Raw genomic sequence first — 22094 nt, forward strand, 5'->3', positions numbered from 1 at the left:
ATATCAAAATATCTTTTAAAATAAAACTTACACAAAAATGGAACGTTCTCTGCTAGAATGTTATTTGAATTTTTATTTTCTTTTTTAATGACTCTGTAAGGTTAAAGAAGAAAAATTGTCTTTTCTCAGGATAACAAAGAAGTTGCTTTTGTTAAATTTTGTCCCCTAGAAATAGGTTTTTTGGCTGTTGAAACTGAGTGAGCAGCTCTACAGTTGTAAAAAAAAAATCAAATTTAAAGCTTATCTAGTCTTTTTCTTATAACCATGAATTATGTTTAATTTTTAAAAACTTAAAAGCCATAAAAGACATTTTAAAATATAGAACTTTTATATCTCATTTAGACAAGAGGGTAAAGCTATGTAAAGAACAATCTTGAGTACTAATATCATAAAATAATGACTTAATTCTTTATACAAATTTTATTTGGCAAATATTACTGAACCTTGCCAATACCCTTTACTCAGATGAAAGAAAAGATTATATGGACATATATACAAACATGTAAATTTTTAACAGATTATTTTCAGAGATGACTTTCAAGAATATATTTTTGGCTCCTTAGCAACACTGTTGTGTAGATAACATTATAATTATTGGGGTTTTTCTTGTTTTTTTTTTTTTTTTTTTTTTTAGTGCCGTAAAGCAGGATCTGCTGTCTCTAAACATTATAAAGTTTACAAGCGTCCTAATTGTGGTCAGTGCCACTGCAAAATAACTGTGTGTCGCTTAGGGGAGAATAACAGAATGACATATTTCTGTCCTCACTGTCAAAAAGAAAATCCTCAACATGTTGACATATGGTAAGATATCTATCTTAATGGAATACTATTTGCCCAAATTAACTAGCTAAAAGGCTAATAATCAGAAAATATAACTGAATAAGTGGCAGGTTATTCATAAGAGAAAATAACTCAAAAATACTTGAACCCTAGGAAGGAAATAGTAAATAGCATCATCAAAATAACAGAAGGAACCCTAACTGATTTATGGACCACTTCTGAATTCAGGTAGAAAACCTGTAGCTCAGGTGGTAATACCCAGCCTTTAGCTTTAATCTAGTTTGTAAAATGAGTAGCAGGAGGTGTCAATAATTGGAAAAAATGCAACTATCTTCAAAAGTCTTTGCTTCGTTTAGAAATAATATTATAAAAACATAAGCAAGATCTTTTTACAGAATTTATATCTTATTGGTGAAACAACAGACTACTTATTAAACATATATGTGGTGACTCTGCCAGTCTGTGAGTATCTCTTTTCCAATTGTGCATTCCAGAACTGAGGAAATAACCACTGTGAGATGAACTTGGTTAGAGCTCCATTGGTCACCTGACCTAACTTGTAGACCACAGTGATGTTTTGGGTCTCCTGGAATTAGTGACAGTGCAGAAGCAATGTCCAGTAATCCCCCCAAATTCTGTTTATTTCCTTCTCCCCAGTGCACAGTCACTTTGGTAAATGGCCATAGGTCGTTCTAGGGAGGGCAGGAGAAAGATTAACAGTATAAAGCAGCTGCACAGCAGTATGTGTGATTACAGTATAAGCCAGCATTACCAGTACAGATATGACACCGATTAAATGCTGCAAGAGTTCAGGAACATTAGAGGTTTACATATTCCAGAAGGTTGGGAAGATCTCACAAAGAAAGTGTAATTTGAAACTTACTTAAAAAAAAAAACTGAACTTTTTAGAAAGCAAACATTATTTAATTGAAAAAAGGAGCATGGCCACAATCCTTGAATCATGAATAAGCGTGGCATGTTGGAGGGATGATGAGAGTACTGGTCCAGCCAAATGAAGCTCCAAGTTGTTGAACAGGAAAAGCTCATTTTACAGGTAGGATGGGATCAAATAGTCAGGATCCTTATCGTTCTGGGGATGGTTGATGTCTTGCCTAAATCATTGGATTAAGGACTTTGATTATAGCGTGGTTAAGAAGGAAATGAGGAGATTGAACACATGTGAGAAGGTAGTGCAGAGGAATGGGCGAGAGGTGGTTACCAGGCCTGGAGTCAAGACACTGGAAATGGTCTAATTAAAAATATTTTAGAGTCAACAAGAATTGTACCAGATTTGATATGTGAGATGATACAAAAAGTTTCAGAACCAAATACTAGAAATTTTCACTTTATGGTTCTGGGACAGTTGGGATAGAACGGTAAAGATAAATTCAGTGTTAGATATGTGAAGTAATGGTGGAATATTCCAGAAGAGTTGTCTTATGGGCCACCTTAGAAGGTGAGAGAGAATGGCAAGAAGGTTATCAGCACAGTGTTAGTTGAAGCATTAAAACTTTCTCAGTTTACAGAGAAAGAGTAAAGAAATGAACCAAGATCTGAGCTTCAGGGAATATCTGTAACTACAGAGTAGGAAGAAAAGAGTAAGCAAAAGGAACAGAATGATGTGATTGGAAGTAGGAAGAGCAGCAGGACACTAGTTGGCTGTGTGGAAGCCCAGGAGGACAGAGGGGTTAAAGTGTCTGAAGAGCTCAGGGTGGGGTGGAGATGTGTGCAGTGCAGATCCCAGCTTATGTCTTCACGAATATATCTGCAGTTGCTACTTTTCCCATCTTGTCCCTGTGTTTTATTTTCTGCATCACTCCTCTTTTTCTCAACTACTTTTCTCTAAACCACTCCATATCCCCTTCCTTTCTGCAGAAGCACTTCATTTTACTATCATAGAAGTTAATTATATTTATTGTACAGGTTAATGGCTTTCTTTTTTATTTTATTTAATTTTATTTATTATTTTTTATTTTAACCTCTCAATGTACATTGTAGTTGATTTTCGTGTCCCTTTACCCATTCCTCTTCCCCCCTCCCTTTCTCCCCTCCCTGCCGACATCATATCTGTTCACTTGCCTTAAAAAGTTCAAGGAATTGTTGTGTCCTCTTCTCCCCCCCTTATTTGTTTGTGTGTTTGTTTATTTATTTATTTTTAGTTCCCACAGATAAGTGAGAACATATGGTGTTTCTCTTTCTGTGCCTTACTTGTTTCACTTAATATAATTCTCTCTAGGTCCATCCATGCTGTTGCAAATGGTAGTATTTCGTTCTTTTTTTATAGCAGAGTAGTATTCCATTGTGTAGATATACCACAGTTTCCATATCCACTCATCAGATGAAGGACATTTGGGCTGGTTCCAACTTTTGGCTATTGTAAATAGTGCTGCAGTAAACATTGGAGTACAGGTATCCTTTCGGCATGATGATTTCCATTCCTTTGGGTATATTCCCAGCAGTGGGATAGCTGGGTCATATGGTAGATCTATCTGTAATTGTTTGAGGAACCTCCATACCATTTTCCATAAAGATTTTCTTATTTTTTTGAATCAAAACTATTTTTCATGGCATAGGTGTACATTTATTTGACCAAATGCATTTAACACAGTATCTGGCAGATAGAAGACCATCAATATATATTTGTCTACTGGATAATAATTAGTATCTGTATTTGTTTCCTATGAATTGATAGCTTTTGAGATTAAAAAAAATTCTTATTCTTCCAATTCATCAAATAGAGGTGTTATTTATCAAATGAATACAATAATTGTCAATTCCAAAATTTTTGAAACTCAGTTTTAAAAGTCCAAGAGTTTCCTGAAAGCGACTTGGGATTGCCCATGAGTTAGGGAAGGCCACGCTATGCAGAAAATGTCTGGGGCCTTGTAATCCCTCCTCCCTCCTAACCTAATTCTGTTTTATACATTGGCATTCAACTTAAGACTTTGTTTGGAAAACCAAACTATACACTACAAAATAAATGCATACGTAATTTTTAAAAAGCTTGAGAAACAGTACTAATTACCTTATTAGATTTTCTGTGCTTAAATATATTCCATTCATCTTCTGGATGAGTATTTGAGCACTTTTTATGTTGACTATACTTTCTCATTTTAGTTTAAAGTCACTTCATCTTAACTTGAAGAAGTCCAAAAGGCATGATCTAAATTCTCTGTTCCCTTAGAACAGTCAAAATTCCTTAACTTTGCTTATTAACTCTTTCATGAAGTTCTCCCCAAATTTTCCAGTTTCTTTGATCACATCACACTTTAAATACCTATACCGTTTATTTTGGCTCTTAATTCTATCCTAGCTAGTATAATATATACTATATAAATACACACACACACACACACACACACACACACACACACACACACACACACACACACACACACACACACTTAGCATAATATATTCTAGCTAACATAATTTTTACATGTGAATATTTTTTCCTTTAGGGGAAACTAAGTTATTCTTTTTCTTTATTAGACCTTTCTTTTTTACTTTAAAATTTTTTTATTTATTATTTACTTTCATACTATATGTCAGGTACTGGAAATACAAAGACAGAATAGAATACAGCCCCTGAAAGTGCTCCAGGTCTCATGTGGGAAGTAAATAATTTAAATACCATGACAGAAGTACTGTAAAAGGATATGTTTATACTAATGGCAATGGAAATACAGACAAGAAACACTTAAATCTGTGTGGTAAGGACAAGGAAAGAGGTGACATTTGAGCTTAGTGTGGAAGGAAGTAGGAATTCATCAAAGGCAAGAGGTAGGAAAAGGGTTTCCTAGAAGCAAAAACAGATAGCATTTGGGAAAGTGACAGGGGAAACACCTAATACAGTTGGAGAACTGCACAAGGCGGAGGCTGTTTTGTTCCTTTAAGATGTTTTCAGGTTTCTAAAAACCATCTTGTTTGGAAATGTGCAGATAGTTGGTTGCTCATTAATGAGATTTTAGTGCTGTTTGCTGTTTGCAAACCAGTTCTTAAGGCAGGTTTGACCTAACAGAGGTTTTTGAGGGAGGGAGCCATTAGAGGTCATATGGGAGACATAAGAAAACAATAGGTTGGCCTTGATAGGATAAGTTTGTTTTGGAAAGAGTTTGATTCATAGTTGCTATGTTTAAAACAATTTAAAAGGGATTCTTTTGACTACAATGAAAGAAATACAACTCAAATTATTATAAACTAAAATGGGACTTTATGGATCATAATAACGAAAATGAATATTGGGATGATTCAAGAATTAATGGAAGAACTGTAGGAACCAAAGCCTTGGGGACTGGAACCCCTGAAGGTGACCTTGCCTGGGGTCTCCACAGGTAGAACAAGTAGAAAGAATAAAGGCAGGTCTAAGCTGCTTCCTCCTTAAGTCTCTTACCTCAAGCCTCATGATATATTCTTCTGGTTTCAGCAGAAGAAATCCATTCTGGAGGGCTTCCAAGAAATGTCAGTGCTCCAGTAATAAGGATTCAGAAGAGACTGAATGAAATCGCAATTGATATAATTGGAATAGAAGTTAGGCAGCAGCTTGGAAGTTCTTTTTGTTCAAACCTTTATGTGCTACTTTATTTTGCATAACTTTCTTTTAGTTTTATTAACACATTGGTATTTAAAAAAAAAAAATAGTGTTTTGTTTGGACAAAGAAAAATCAGTTGCTTCCCATGCAACTTGTCTCCATCGAGAAGTGCAAAGATACCTCAGAGCCACAGTCATCCTTCACTTGCATTTCATATCCCTCCCCGTTCAGCACCTGGGGGTAATCTAAGATGATAGTTGAATTTGGTAGTATTGCAGTTGCTGAGAGAATGCACAGAGAAAAGAGAGGAAGATCCAGTAGAGAGCCTTGCAATTACCTTAACTTTGGTGATCAAAAGGAGAAAAGGAACCCATGAAAGACAGGTGGAAGAAGCAATGCCAGAGGAACCAAGATACAAAGAAACATCAGCCATAGTAGAGTATAGTGACAGGGAAGGTTCATTTTTGATGTGGGCAGATAAAGTCCCTGAGGAGAAAATTGTGGAAAAGATCTGATGATTTCTAAAGATCTGGGGGTGGGGGAGAACTTTTCAGAGAAGGTAGCCTCGAAAGTATGAAGCCTCTGACTTGTTCAAGGAAGAGAAGGAAAGTATGTGTGACTGACCAGAGCAGAAGGAATGAGGGGAAGAGGGACTCACTCTGTTTGGCAGGGACCAGACAGCATGCAGAGCCTGCTTGGCCATGAAAAGAAGTTTCCATCTTATCCTGGGTGTAATGGGAAGTCTTTGGAGAGTTTAGAACAGGCGTGAAATGACTGATTTAAAAGATCACTGTAGCTGACATGAGAGTATTGACTTTGAGTGAGCTGGGAAGCCATCAGAAGGTTTTGAGCAGAGGGGCGGCGTGCACTGACTTGTGTTTACTGAGGATTATTCAGGCTGCTGCTTGGAAAAGTGAGTGCAGTGTAACACAGTGAAGCAGCAACATCAGGCGCGCTCAGCACTGGTGCAGCTGGTGAATAAAGGTGACTAGGGAGACAGTAGGGTGGTAAGAAATGGTTGAATTTAGGGTATTTTTGAAAGTTGAGGTAAGATTAAGATGTGAAACTTAATACGACTTATAGGACTTTATGAAAAAGAAAAAATTTTGAATACAAAGTTAGATCCCAAGGTGAATCTTTAAAATGAGAAATCAAAACAAATTATGATTTTTAAATACCACAAACATCAGAAAAATATTATTAGTTCACTGCCTGACACAATCATGTGATTTCATTCTTCTATGTTTTGGCTGCATACTCCTTGGTTGCTTTGACACAGGATCACCAACAACATCATTACATTTTTTATTATTGATCAGAAAATTGTCTTTTAGCTTCACAATTAGCTGTTAGTAATGACAGATCTCTACCTTCCCCTATATTTTGCTCAAGCACTACTTGTTTGTAAGGAAGCCATTAGAGCAGTGGTTTTCAAACTTTAGTGTGCACCCGAATTTCCTGAAGAGCTTGTTAAAACGTGGATTTCTAGGCCCTACCCCCAGAGTTTCTGATTCAGGAGATCTGGGGAGGGGCCTGAGAATCTGCATGTCTAACAAGTTCTCCGTGATGCTGATGATGCTGGCCTGAGGACCTCACCTTGAGAACCCAGCCCTTTGATGTCCCTCAGCTGCCTTAGATTTCCAACCTCTACCAGGTGGTTCCTGGGGTAGGGGAGGGGTAGTGCGTGGGTTGAGTGGCCTTGCAGCTTGGGTCATCCTGGCCCATGAACAAAGAATGGAGCAAGGAAAGGACCTCTTGTTCAGATCCTTCTCAAGATTAAAGTCAGAGTCCACCTGCTCCTTGAGTTTACCAGGGCACATTGTCCTAGGGCACTGAACAAATGTGATGTGGGTCTGACAGCACAGGGGCCTCGCCTAGAACCCGAGGACAGCTTCCACTGGCTATGCTCCTGTCCTCCACTCTCTGTGCTCCCCACCCTGCTCTGTCAAAGACACACCAGGCCCTGGATGGTTAAACTTCATTAGCTTCATGGTAAATTTGCCTCTGCAGCAGACCCTGCAGGATTTGCTGATGGACTGGATGTTAGGATGTGAGGGAAAGAAGTGTTAAGGATTACTTCTAGGTTTTTGGCCTCCTCAACTAAGTGCATGCCGATGCCATTCATTGAAATGAGGCAAACTAGTAGAGCTGCAGATTGGAGGATCATGTGTTTTATTTGTGCTAGTTTCTTGTGACTGCTCTAACAAATTATCACAAACTGAAAGCAGCAGGAATTTATTTGATCAAATCTGGAAGTTCAACATCAGATTCATTGGACCAAAACTAAGGTGTAGGTGGGGCTGTGCTACCTCTGAAGTCTCTAGGGGAGAAATCATTCTTTGCCTCTTCAAACTTCTGGACGCCACCATCATTCTCTGAAGTGTGGCCCTATCATTCCAATCTCTGTTTCTGTGGTCACATCACCTCCTGTGTGTATCAAATTTCCCTCTTTTTCTTATAAGGACTCTTGTGATTGTTAAGGGACCACCCGGTTAATCCAGGACAATCTTCCTATGTCAAGATCCTTAATTATATCTGCAAAGATCCTCTTCTTTATAAAGTAACATTTATAGATTCCTAAAATTATGACCTAGTGTTTTTGGGAGGCCATTGTTCATTTTATTACAACATGTAAAGTTTGAAATTCCTGTTCTCCTCAAATAGAGATCAGAAAGAATTTATTAGTGGGTGATTAACAAATGGAGAAGGAAAGAATGCCTCCAAAGCCTCCATATGTAACATTAAACATTCCCTTACGATTACTGAAATGTATAGGACAGAAGAAGATGAAAATAGGGAAAAGTTGGAGCACATTGAAAATTTGAAGGTCATTTAAATTGGGTTTATTTATTTATGAATAAATGCATCGTGCTGCCGTTCAGAGTAAGTCAGTACAGGGCAGGGATTAGGTCAAGTAAACAAATTCTGTAGAAGGTCTGGTGTTCCACAGGTATAAGAAATAGTGAGTGGCATTGAAAGTCAAGGTAAGTGAAGATAAAAGAATCATAATGAGATGTATCTTACTTTCAGATTTTCTTATGCTATTTGTTATTTTACCAGACAAGCCTGAATTTTAAAACTGGTGTAATTATATGTAAGGAGCAAAATGTTACAGAAGACAAGGCTGCCTTTGAAAGTCAAAGAACTCATGTTCTGAAATGTAAGATACATAGCCTTTGTCTGGAAGAGGTTTTTTCGGTATTGATGTGTGGAATCATGAATATAGTCCACGACACTGCCATGGTTGCTTAACCATGTGATGTGCTCCACAGACCTATAGGTGTGCATCAGAGAGCAGGACTATATCAGAGCTTTAGAAAGGCATTTTGTGTAACAATAAATGGTCAATGAAGAATTCCGGGTAGAGAATTATGATTTACATTTGTGGCCAAAAATCAGGGTTGGTTATATTGCTTGCTTTCTAATGTAATAATTAGATATCTAATAATGGTAGATATTAGATTTGAAACAGGTTTATATGAAGGCAAATGTATTAGTCCATTTTGTGTTGCTATAAAACAGAATACCTGAGACTGGGTAATTTATAAAGAACAGAGGTTTATTTGGCTTACGATCTGGGACAGCTGCATCTGGGACTGGCCTCAGGCTGCTGCTACTCATGGAAAGCTGCAGGCAGCCAGCAGGTACAAGCAGATCACATGGTGAGAGGAGCAAGAGAGAGAGCGGGGGGAGGTGCCAGGGTCTTTTAAACAACCAGCTCTCCCAGGAACTAATAGAGTGAGATCTCAATGACACCCTATGGTGAGCATTAACCCATTCATGAGGGATCCGCCCCCATGACTCAATTTGCTCCCAACATTTCCAAGTTGGGGATCAGATTCCACATGAGGTTTAGACGGGGGCAAGACATCAACCTCTATCAGCAAATAACACAAGGGTATCTTTTTTCGTCATTATAGATCAACTAATTGATATAATGCTTAGCAGATACTATAGAGAAATTCTAGAGTTTCTAGAGGTTTTTTTTCCAAGACACATGAAGTAAATGTGAAATGCTCTCTGTTTACTTTCATTCCTCTAATTTCTGCATAATTCTTTTCTTCCTGATTTGGTTGAATAAAGACATTTTAGTTTTGCTTTGAAAAAGTACCACTTACTTAAAATATTATTTGAAAAATACTTCCTCTTGGTTATGTTAAATATTTTTAATTGGTTTTTTAAAAAGCACACAATTCTTTGATTCTAAATAAAACCTTTTATTTGTTATTTCTGACTTGATCAGCCATCAGCAGGGCCCAAGTGAATACATTTTACCCTAAGATGCATACAGTTATAACTTCTATGCAATACTACAGGTAGCATTGGGGTATTAATGGTCCTATAATAGTTTCTAAAATACCCAGAATGTGTAAAAGCAAGATAATGATAATAATCTTAATGATTAATTTTTAAAATTATTTTATAGCAAGCTGCCAACTAGAAATACTTTAATCAGTTGGATGTCTAGCAGGGGAGATCTTATGGATTCTGTGGCTCGGAAATCTGAAGAGCAGTGGACCTGTGTGGTCTGTACACTGATAAATAAGCCCTCTTCTCAGGCATGTGATGCTTGCTTAACCTCAAGGCCTATTGGTAAGACTGAATTTTGATTTGGAGTTTGTTACATTTTTAAGAGGATTAACTATACAAAGTCAGGTATATGTCTTGCTCCATCTTGATATTCCATAACTAAGTAAAAGGCTTTCTTCTCAGAGACTTAAAGGAATTGCCAGCCTTTGCATGTAAACCATCCTAATATTCTGTTGAGTTTTTTTTTTTTTAAAGAGGGAAAACATGCTTTTGCTAAAACAGTATGTGTCTTTGTATTTCAAAAAACGGAGATGATCACATCTGTTCTCTACTGTTTCTAATGAATTATTCAATAAAGCTTTGTTTTATGCAGATTTCAGCAACTTTTGAGTTTGTTATTCAGTCCAAGTGTTTCATAAATTGAAAGGGAGGATTTCTGTAAGAATATCTTTGCAGGTGGGATAGAAAAATGCTGAATTTTTTCTCTTCTTTATCCTTCCTACCCCTTGTTATTAAAATCTTTATCCAGACAATTGTACTGATTTCATTGAATCCTTCAAAATAACTCTTCATAGCTCACAATTTCATGCGTTCAGAGAATGTAAAACCTCAGAGGAAACCTGTGATTAAGAACCATCTCGTTGCTGCAGCTTCTATTGTGTTCTCAAAGTGTTATTTCTTTCTTCAATTAGAGCTGAGAAAGTTCATTCTTGACTTATAGACCCCTACATTGTGCTAGCTGTCTTACTGTGTTTTGTTCCTTGGGCCAGAAAGGCAGGCCTCTCCCCTTGCACAGCTCTGCTAATAGCAGAAGGGACTGCGCCTCCTCCTATTTCTATCCCCCCTTCAGTGTCATTTGACAGAGAGAGAGACCTCAGGAAACCACAATCTTAAGTTTTCACATTTACTCCAACATTCTGAAATTCCTTCACACATCTTGTTAACTATTTTCTTTTTAATTTTTCTGAGTATGAACGACCTATGTCTTAACTACAATTTAGAATGTTTTATAGTACAGATACCAAACTGTTAGGATACTTAGTTGTAACACTGTATTTAATAAATGTTAAGTCTTTCAATGTATCTTTACTTATTTCAAATAAGCCTTTCACTTTGTCTTGTCATTCACAGAAGCATTCTTAGTAGTCTAGATATAGGCCTCCAACTGTTGACCTAGAGCTTTATGGGATATCATCTCTTAATTATTACTGCTTTAGTACTTTGCTTGATGTTAACAAAACTGATAGCCGAATAACCTTTAAATACTTAAACATAACACAAAGCAAATATAAATCTTTGCTGAACCCTCTCTGTGTGCTTATAAGTTGTTGACATTTTGCATTTTAAATAACATTTTATTTCCTAACCAGAAGATTATTAATTCTGACTTGCCCAAGCTAACTTTGTATTATTAGTTCTATAATAAAGTGAACTAACTTTTTTAATCAAATAAAAAAGTCTTTCAAATAGTCAGTATGTTGTATTTATAGGAATATTGCAGAATTACTTCTCTCTCTTTCCAGATTCAGTGCTCAAGAATGAAGAAAATTCTATTGCCTTTAACAACTTGGTGAAGTACCCTTGTAATAACTTTGCAAAACCACATACAGAAGTGAAGATTAACAGGAAAACTGCATTTGGAACTACAACCCTTGTCTTGACTGATTTTAGCAATAAATCCAGTACTTTGGAAAGAAAAAAAACCCAAGATCAGATACAAGATGGGGAAATTCAAAACTTTCCTCCTAGTAACGTGTGTTTTGGTGATACACAGCACTCCCACAAGGAGAGAAGAAATTACATAGCTAAACTATCTGACAAAGTAAATGTATCACCTATGATCTGCTCTCAGTCTAAATTATTTAGTCCAGAACTTAAAAAATTGAAAACAACCCACTACTCATCACCAGATCTGAAAAGTTGCAACACTGGATTTTCTAACAGGTATGATGCTTCTAATCTGGTCTTTAAAGTATTTGAATTAAGTTTTAAGGAAGTGGAAAAACCATCCATTGCTAAGGAAGTTGAATTGAAATGAAAGACAAGTAGTAATTTGTCTCCTTTGCCTTCTCCAACTTATAATGTTAGAGAAGGGAAGGAAATAAAAATAGAATTTCCTACATCTACAAAAAGTGATTTTTTTCAAATCCTAATCATATACATGCTCAGTACACAATATTTGGAAAATGTTAGAAAGTAAAAAGAAAAATATTTAAATCACCCGTAATCATACGGGTTATCAATGACCATTGTTAGCATTTTAAAAAATATTTCCTTTCAATGAAAGGTGGTTTTTCTGAAAAGGAAACTGTCATTTGTAAAAGTTTAGTAAGGGTCCTCTATTCTAAAGCAAGGGAACTGAGATACTTTAGTGACATTTTTGTTAAAGAACATGGCTGCATCCCAAACAGCCATGTGGGAAGATGTTCTTTATTTCAACAAAAAGTTCCAAACAGCATGCATGCAACTTTTGTATCTGAAATTAAAAAGTTGTAATTCCAATTTATAATATTTCCAAGCTAGATACATTTTATGAGATACCAGCTTATATGTTGCAAAGAAGACCCTCAGTTCCTGTCACCAGAGATGCAGAAGTTTTAATGTACAATATCATCCCCTTGGCAGCTCCTGAAACAATCTGTTGACCGTTCTTCCCCCACCTGGTTTAGTCCCTTTGTCTGGATTTCCTAATTATTATCACATCCTGATATTATGCCTACATCAGAGAAACATTTCTCCACCATTTTTCTAAGCTGAGTTTGCCATTCCCCGCTCCTTCAGAAAGCCGGTACTTTACCTCCAAAATCTTTTAATGAAGTGAATAATATATAACATGAATGAAGGGTCTTCTTCCATGTGTGTTTGTTCCTCCCAATGGGAGACAGGCAGTTAAAGATTTACTTTGGGTGGGATCTGAAGTAATCTTAGATGCAATTCTGATTGCCAACTTTCCTTCTGATTAGCTATGCCTCTGCTGATAGGGATAGTCCTCCTCTGGGCAGTGGGAGGAGAGACCACCTTGTCCCAACCTCCAGAATCCAACCTCCTAGACCAACCTCTGAGAATCCTTACAGCTTATTTCATAACAATTCTCAGACAGTTTTTGCTCAATAGATACATTTATCTCAGGTTCTAATCCCAGCTCTAAATTTACCATTACTTAATCCTGATGATTTATCCTTGACTGATTTTTAAAAATATTTTGTTCATAATCATTTATAATAACTGATTTAAACTTGGTCCATGATACTCACATTTGAATTAAGTTATGGGGGCTGAGCTTTTAACTGACTGGATAAATACACCATCTTTTCACTTTAATCCTAATTAATGTCTCATGATGCAAGCTCATGAAGAAGTTAGTGAAGAGTGTCTGAGCTGGGAGGCTGTCCTGTAGGAGAAAATCATTTTTGAATAGCCTATTCTTTTCTGTAGCTTAAGTGGAAAGAAGTAGAAGTGATCATTTAAAAATATTGTGACATTCGCACCCAGATGAAATATCTTGGCATATTTTTATTTCCTTAGTGCTTTTCAGAAAATCTCAGACAATTTAACTAATGAATTAGGGATTTAAAAAAACATTAATGTAACTTTAAAATTTAAGTGATTTCTTCATAAGCCATTAGTAATAGGATCATATGATTAATCACGGTGCACAGAATTACTTAGAAATGCTGCAGCCTGTGTATATGTTGAATATAAGAACACCAGGACTGAGACTCCACAATCAATCAAGATCAACTAGCAGAATAAAAGTCAAGTGATGAAATAAATTCACCCAGCAGCCCTTCTGCACACAGCTACTTTACAAGGAATAAATTGCAAATTACTGTCATTTATTTCATTTTTCTCCTTGTCTGGCAGTTACAGTGTTCATCTTGTGGACAAGATGCCTAGCAGAAGCTCACAATGTAATACTGTTAAAGCAGGTGGTCCACTGGGAATTTATAGCCAGTTAATTTTTTTCTTTAGTAATTATATGGTAATTAATTTGATTTTTGTTCTCTTAATTACCGATCTCATCATCACACAATATATGTTTGTGTTGAAACATATTTTTGGATTGATCTTTAGGTATATGTGAATTTTATCCAGCTACTGGATTTTAAATTAGATGGAACCAATTTTCAAGCAGTTAAGAGTAACTACTAGAAAAAGTTTTAAGTCTTTGATCCAATTACTGTAAACACAGAGCAAAACATAGTGATTCATTTTCAAAGAATGCATGTGTTTTTTCAGGTTGAAATTTTTCCTGAGTTGATGCAAAGGCTCACATAGAAGAGTGAGATAATACTAACAAAATCATTAATATTTTCTCATGTCTGGTGCCGTCAGGGGTGCTGAAGGTCTACCTCTAATCACCAGTGCAAGCCTAGACACCTTATACTTGTTTCTGGGTCACCATTTTTTTTGTTGTACCTGATCAGTGACTGGGTTACCTTCCTCAGCCCCTAAGCATTTCAGAACCACATGGGACCATTCAGGATGAGTCATTTAACTTATGCTTGTTTCAATCCTTGAAATAATCCTGGATGACAAAATCTACATTCAGTGAAACTGATTAATTCAAAAAACTTTCAGACAGTATTTTTTATTATAAATGAATCATCCTATCTGTAAAATAAACCATGACAAATTGATCATTGAAAAAATAATATTCACTTTAAAATTACAAACCTGTGCTTGGTAATGTCTTACTTCTTCCTTGACAGTTTTTATCTGATCTCTGTTCAATTTTATTTCTTTATTTATTAATAAGTATTTATTTAGAAGTTCTTATGCCTAAAGCTTTGTTCTTGGTTCTAATGACATCTACATCAGTGAAGTACAGCCAGCAGGGCCAAATCCAGCCTGCCACCTGTTTGTGTGAATAAAATTTTATTTCCATTTGTTTATATATTTCCTATGGCTGCTTTTTATGGTACAAACAGCAGAATTGAGTAGTTGCAACTGAAACCGTAAAACCCATAAGCCCAGAATATGTGTTATGTGAAATGGTTTACCAACCTCTGATCTGTTATATTAATAGATCATTTGTAACCCAGTATTAATCTTCAATATGGTGGTCTTAATCATCAAAATAAGTTAAACTATTTTGTGTGCTAAATTTACCTAAGAAATTGCTCTGCTACATCTTAGGAAGTTTTTAAATAATATTAGAATAATATTAGAGGAACCAAGATTCCTCAATTAATCCGAACATTTAATTATCCTGGATAATGTTTTCTACTGTAAGATTAAGATTAGCTGTGCATATTTAAAGCCAATGTGAACACAGGTGGCATCTGTATCTTGGTTACACTAATTCAGTCAGTGCTTCACAACTTATTGTGCATATGAATCACCTGGGAATCTTGTTGACATGCAGATTCTTATGTAGGCGATCTGGAGTAGGGGCAGAATAAGGGGCAGATTATTCTGTATTTCTGACGAGCTCCTGGGTGATGGTAGTACTTCTGGACAGTGGACCACACTTAGTGTCAAGGATAAGACAGCATATGGCTTTTTCCTTAACCTTACACCAAGGAAGAAACGAAATGGAAGACAGACATGAACCAGAGGAAAGACATTGAGGCCTTTCCTTCCCACCTCAATCCTACCTTCCAATTTTGCCCCTCTACCCAGAAAAATTTTAATAGTGAGAGAATCTAGACCTCTCTCTGGATATGTGGAACCCTGGAAAACCCTAGGTTGAAACAGGTGGGCTAGAAAATGTTTAACTAATTGTTATCTAAGATAGCCACCTTTAAAAAACAAAACTATGTTGTTATATGTGCATATTTTTAAATAAAAAGCATAATTTCATTTGTTTCTGTTAATATACTTAACCTCATTCTTTCTTTCTTTTTTTAAACCGCTTGCTTCCATTTTGAAATCTCTTGACTTCCCTGCAATTATCCAGAAATTTAGTTTCTCTTGAAGTTAGTTTTAAGATTGCCTCTTTTGAAGGGGTTGATGAAACGGAAAGTAGTGGAAAAGCCCATTGTCTCTCAGCTTTCCTATTTCTGATTTGGTATTACCCCTAATTCTAAAATATAAGCCTCCACCCCATCCACTGAAAAAGGTACCAACAAAATAGTTGCTGGTGAAATATTATGATTTCCTTAGCAATGCCTACAGCTACTTTCGTCTTACAAATGGCTGCTGTATGAACAGCATCAAAAACTGCCCTCAGAATGTTTGAGTCCATCTCAGCAAACGTTTTTTAAGAAGTATATTTAAGCTAAACATCTGTTTTATAAACAAGTTTAAATCAATTTCATCCCCACAAAAAGATCGCATTCTCTGAACATTTCAATTTCTAGGCATCATTACAGAACCAAGTATGTGAAAAATGCAGCTTAGGAAGCAAAGAAAGAGGGAAAATATCTCTGATTTTTAAGTATTTAAAAAATTATTTAAGAATGATATTTTGTTCTTCAGAAATTTATTTGAAAATGAGAGAGGATAAATTTTTATCATTAAAAAGTTTTAAAAATAGAGATATTAAGGGGAGGGACTTCTGATTTTAATTAATGTGAACATTTTTCTCTTCGACTGGTTTATTAAAAGACTAAGTCTTAAAAAGACATTATTAAAATATTCACGATATAGAAAACTTAAAATAATAATGAAGCTCCTTTTCAAAGAGAAAATTCTGCTTATACAGCTACAGTAGAAGACCAGCTTCTAGCCTTTGTACACTGTACACAGGCATATCTAAATACTCCTGATTCTAATTGTGGGGAAGAATAAAGCTTCTCTACAAGCTTTACAAAATACGCATTTCTGTTCCGCCAGGCAGCCTGCTTCTTGCTGGAATATGAGTGTAACTATTATAGCAGCCTTGATCAAAGGAAAGCATAGCTTAAAATACAATTAGAGACAGTATAGAGACAGCACAGAGACTGATCTCCTAAGGCCCTGTTGGAGGCATTGGTGAGAGTTTGCTATTGATGAGAAAATAGAGAAGACTGGGACTCTAGTTACTTTGGGTGGTGGGGGCAGCTGGACTTGAGAATATTTTAGAGGATATAAAAGTGGCCACCCTGTAATATTTGGTAAGAGAAGAACCCAGTATCACAACTGAAAACTTAAAAAAATGTGAGGGATTGGATGCACAATTTAGCTGTTTTTATTCTTTGGAAATTTAAATTATGTGTTTTAGGTACTTAGGTGGCTTTGGAAGTAAATTAGAATTACCTGGGAAAACAATGAGTTAAAAAGCCAGTAGTTTGTATAATTACCTAAAGAAGATCACAGTCCATTCTTTGATGTAATTTCTTTGTATAAGCAGAATTCTGAAGTGTGGGGGTGAAGTGGTGTGAATGATCCCTATGGCACTATTATACTATAGTTACTTTGTAACTTCTCATTACAGTGAACTTCAAATTAATATGACAGATGGTCCTTGTACCTTAGATGCTGGCAGTCCTCGCTGCAGTAAACACAACCGCCTCTGCGTTCTCCGAGTTGTGAGGAAGGGTGGTGCAAACAAGGGCAGGCAGTTTTATGCTTGTCCTCTATCTGGAGAAGCACGGTGTGGATTTTTTGAAGTATGTGTAAAATTTATCAAACTTACTATCGTATAATTGAATACTTTGGTTATTAAAATGTAACAAATAGCAATGCTTTTCCAGTTTTACCTTTAAATTTGAAATAGCCATATTAGTATTGAGTCTGAAGCTTGAATGTTAAATAACTTAAAATTCAAAGAGGTTCAACAAAAAATAATTCAGTAAAATAATATATATTAGATTGTTAGAGTATATCATATTTGTAACCACAAGTGTAGAAAGTTTTGCCCTTGGTTTATAAAGATAGAAAGGTATTGAGTGACTAGTAAGTATTAGTAGTACTCAGGTGGCTAGTAATGCAAGATAAGAATTTGCTCATCCTGACTTCAGTGCTACATCAAAACCTTGGGTTAATGTATTGGATAGAGGTACACGAGAAAAAAAATTTGCATGCCTTGGATTTAAAATAGCATTTGTGAATCCTACTACACAAGCTTGACCATAAAAATGATGGCACGATAACAATTTAGCTATGAGTGATTCCTCACGCCTTTCCGGTCTCTGGGTGTGTCGCTGATATAATCTGAAATTGGAAATGAAATGAATGTGAAATAGGAAAAAAGGATCTTGGGGGGCTTTTAGTCAGTCTTCCTTTCTGCATTCCTCAAAGTGTGAGCATCTTACCATGCTGAGTGTGATTCTAATGTTTAAAAATATATGTTTTTCCAAATTACACTTCATCTGTAATATAACTGAAAAAAAGCAATATTGAACTGTTTCAGTGCTGGAACAAAAATTTTCTGGTAAAAGTTATTGAAAGAGAAAATATCTGTTTTCAATGTGATACCTTCTTAAGGAATTTCCCAGGGAAAATTTGGTATTGATTTTAGATCTCAACCTGAATAAAATGTGACTATCCTACTAAATTCACAGATTTCCTCCTTAAGAAACTTTTAAAGGTTTAATGGGGAAAATATTATTTGGAATACTTATAATATTGCTAAAAATATAATAGCCTGCTTCATACCTCTCTTGAGCTTAAAATTAATAAGAATAAGAATAATATAATGGAATCTGTCTGATTTAGCTCAAGTAGGTTTCTATTGGATTCTTTCTTTTCCTAAGAGACTAAAGGAAGTTTGGTGTTTGAATCGTGACAAATCTTTGATCTTGTAGTTTTGACTAAAATAGACCTATAGCAGACACAAGTGATTACAGCAAGATTCAGGTAGTTTTCAACTATTCTTAAAGTGAAGGAACTTCGGTAAATATACCTTTAGGAAAAGAGAAGCTCAGAATTATGGCATTTTTTATGTGATTTAAACAAATTTGTAAGAAAGATGCTTCTTATAGGATATAAGCTTTTTTTAAGGGAAGCAACTCGTGACTGATGTCTATTGTACAGTGTCAAATTAATAGTAACAGCAGTGAAGATGATATGGCAGTAATCAAATGAGCCTAGGCTTAGCCTGTACATCACTGTAGCTTCATATCAATTTTACAACCTTATTTTTCCCCCTAGTGGGCAGATTTGTCCTTCCCGTTCTGCAACCATGGCAAACGCTCCATCATGAGAACAGTGTTGAAGATTGGACCTAACAATGGAAAGAATTTTTTTGTATGTCCTCTTGGGAAGGAAAAACAGTGCAGTTTTTTCCAGTGGGCAGAAAATGGGCCAGGAATAAAAATTATTCCAGGATGCTAATATTTTCTCCTGTGGAATATCTAGCATTTGATCTCTTCAAATTGTGTGCATATAATATTTGGTCCCCTTTGTCTAATAGAAATGTTGAATATCTGTGGTCTGTTGTAGAGTTACTGCAACATTTGAGAACAGTACTTTTTTTTTTATGTATGCCATTTTTTCATCTTATGGCTATGTGTTTTATTACATTTTGACTTTGATGAATGCTTTGTGCACCTTATAGATTTATAGAATATTTCATGTAGAATCTATATTTAATGCATTTATTAATGCTAATAAAGTATTTTTAGCATGCTCTTGCTCTTTGTAACTTCTTTGGGGAAGCATTTTTTTGTTTTTTTTAAGAAGAGGATTATGCAGCACAATAAAATAAGTAGATATTCTGTCTGTAATGAATACTTTTCTCAGATGCTACCATTATTTACAGTATATGATTAGGTATTTCTTGTTTTCTTAAATGAGATCTCCTTTATGAAATAGAATATTTTTTAAAATTCTATTCAATGATAATTAAGTTACTGTTTAATTCTAGGGATATGCCAAACCCTTGTATAATGTCTAGTGTGTTTTCATGGAATGTTATGGGAATTCAGACTATAAAAGTAACATTTAAGAATAGAAGTCATATGTGTCTGTCTAAAAGAGAAATTGATTTATATTTTCTAATCTTGATTTTAACATCTGTTACCTTCACTTTTAAAAATGTCAATTATTAAAAAAGTTAATTTCAAAAGCCTAATTTTTAAAAAAAATTTCTTGTTTTATTTCATTTTAACCCCCATCCTTTTATTTTCAAAATTTAGACCAGGTAACTGTATGATTGTTTCCCAAAAGAAAACATCAATCTTAAGGTATTTCTGCATGTTTGTGGAAAATTCCTTTCAAAGCTGGCTCAATCTATTTAAAAAACAAAAACAAACAAACAAAAAAAACCCAGGATAGCATGGAAGATGGTTTAAACCCTTTTCCCCTTCTCCCACTAAAATGTCCATGCAGAACTATAGAAGTTAACAGTGTATGAAATTATCAGCAAGGACAGAGCATATTTTATAGTCTTATAAGTGCTTTAAATTTTACACTGAAAAGACAGAATTAGAACTATAACCTAACATCAGCGATCTTAATCCAAAGACCTCAGCAAGGCAGCAACTCTACAGGGTAGACCAGGAAGGAACTGGACCAGACAACAGACAGTCTTAGCTGACCTGATATGAAGTACGCAGGATGTGCATTAAGAAAGAAACTGCAAATTAATTGTGCAACCAGGAGAGAAAAAGCCCATTGCAAAAAGGACTTCATAAAATCCAATCTCTAAAAATGTGCAAGTTAATTACAAGGAAATACAGACAAATGAAACACATAGGTTTTAATACGATAAATTTAGCTCCTTGTCTAATAATAAATATGCAGGATCTGTATGAAGAAAATTTTACTGAAAAGCACCAAAGAAACAGATGGATAGAAATGATAAGGGAAAATAGCACTATAAGAAAAGTGCTTAAGGGTACAGGGAAGGAAAGTTCACATCTGGTTCTTGACCTAGAGGAGCTTCAGGAAAGAGATAGAAGTTGGAATTTCACCTTGGTTAAGATCTGCATATGGAGAAGGACATTTCAGGCAGTAGGCACAGCATAAACAAAGATACCTAAGAGCAGCAATACAAGGAATGTGTCAGGAATAGCAAATAGTCTTGTTTAGCTAGACCATAGGGTATGTGAAGGAAAACAAATAAATGTGTAAAGGAAGAATCAATTCCCATTTCATGGCTATAAATGGGGCTCCTGAGAGGGCCAGTTTTGTGTTCTGAGGATATAAAAATAAATAAATCACTGACTCCCCTTAAGGAGACCATTGGCAGATAAGTAAGCAGGTGCACACAGAACACATGCTAGACTAATGATGCAAATGGAGGGCCGTTCGAACAAATGAAAAAGGGTTCTATTCTGCCAGTTTCTAAGATTCTGAAAAAAGACTGAGTTTTGGAGTCAGACTGCTAGCTCAAAGACCTGCACCACCCCTTACCTTAACCTTGACTGTGTGACCTTGATCACAATATTTTACTAAGTTTTGGCTACTGTATGCTAAGCCTGTCACCTCATCTATTAGATGATGACAATAATGGTATGATTCTCACAGGGCTGTTGTCAAGATAAAGTCTGATATTCACATAAAGAGTTTGGCACAGTCCCTGGCAATTAAAGTGCTTGAATTAATCTTATTATCTTTATCATAAATAACACTGCTACAATTACCTATCATAACTATACTCAGGGAATGTTTCAGGGAGGAAATAGCAATGGTAATAACCTTAAAGAAGGATTTGAATTTCACCAAATGGAGAAAGGGACAAAGGGTCAAGGGGACCAGTATGAAAGCGTGGAAGCATGTGTTTGGGAACAGAATCTGGAACTTTAAAAAAGAGGGTATGGGGAAGAAGATGCTGGGGTGAGTTCTATGGCTCCAATGAGACATCAAAAATCTAGAAACAAAACATGGAAGAACTAATGAAAGCCTTTAATTCATAAAGAATAGAGAGATCCAAAGCTTCAGAGTGATTCAGGCATGTATTACATTCTTGATAAAAGTTATATATCAGAACAATGAGTATAAATCATTATCGAACAAAATTCTAATCCCATTCTCTATTTCTTCGCAGCAGAGATTCTGGCTTTAAGCCATAAGCACATGGAAACACTGAATGAATAGTGTTTGTGAAGAAGCAGGTCACAGGATCGCACAGTTTCACTCACAGTGATGTGCCCAAACAGTTATTCACTGTAATCTATCCAAAAGGGTGAATCCAATGCTAGAAGAGACAGAGCAGAGCAAGGCCTGGGGAATAGCAGAGAATGGAAGAGCCCCATTGTTCTTGGAAGTTGTAGAAAGCAAGCCAAGGGTTTTGGGATTGAAATATTCTATTATTTGAATCCTATTGGCTTCTCTACTAAAAGAGTAGTGAAGAAGGAAAAAGACAGTTAAAAAGAGATGAAATGAAAAAGTGATGGCAGGAAAAAAAAATGATCTGTGAACAGAAAGGGAAGGATGAACAAA

The 22094-nt window shown here is 35.7% G+C and overlaps 1 protein-coding gene across 1 annotated transcript in view; it reads left to right on the plus strand.

Annotated features, from left to right (window-relative positions):
* Positions 1–19043, plus strand: part of NEIL3 (nei like DNA glycosylase 3) — a 46501-nt gene extending 27458 nt beyond the window's left edge. Inside the window, exons 6-10 of the mRNA XM_063077508.1 lie at positions 635–801; positions 9739–9905; positions 11366–11786; positions 17203–17377; positions 18861–19043. Coding sequence (XP_062933578.1) covers positions 635–801; positions 9739–9905; positions 11366–11786; positions 17203–17377; positions 18861–19043 — 1113 coding nt within the window. The remainder of the gene's footprint in view (positions 1–634; positions 802–9738; positions 9906–11365; positions 11787–17202; positions 17378–18860) is intronic.
* The last annotated feature ends 3051 nt before the right edge of the window (positions 19044–22094 follow it).

The sequence above is a fragment of the Cynocephalus volans genome, chromosome 13 (genome assembly GCF_027409185.1).
Source record: "Cynocephalus volans isolate mCynVol1 chromosome 13, mCynVol1.pri, whole genome shotgun sequence".
Taxonomy (NCBI): Eukaryota; Metazoa; Chordata; class Mammalia; order Dermoptera; family Cynocephalidae; genus Cynocephalus; species Cynocephalus volans.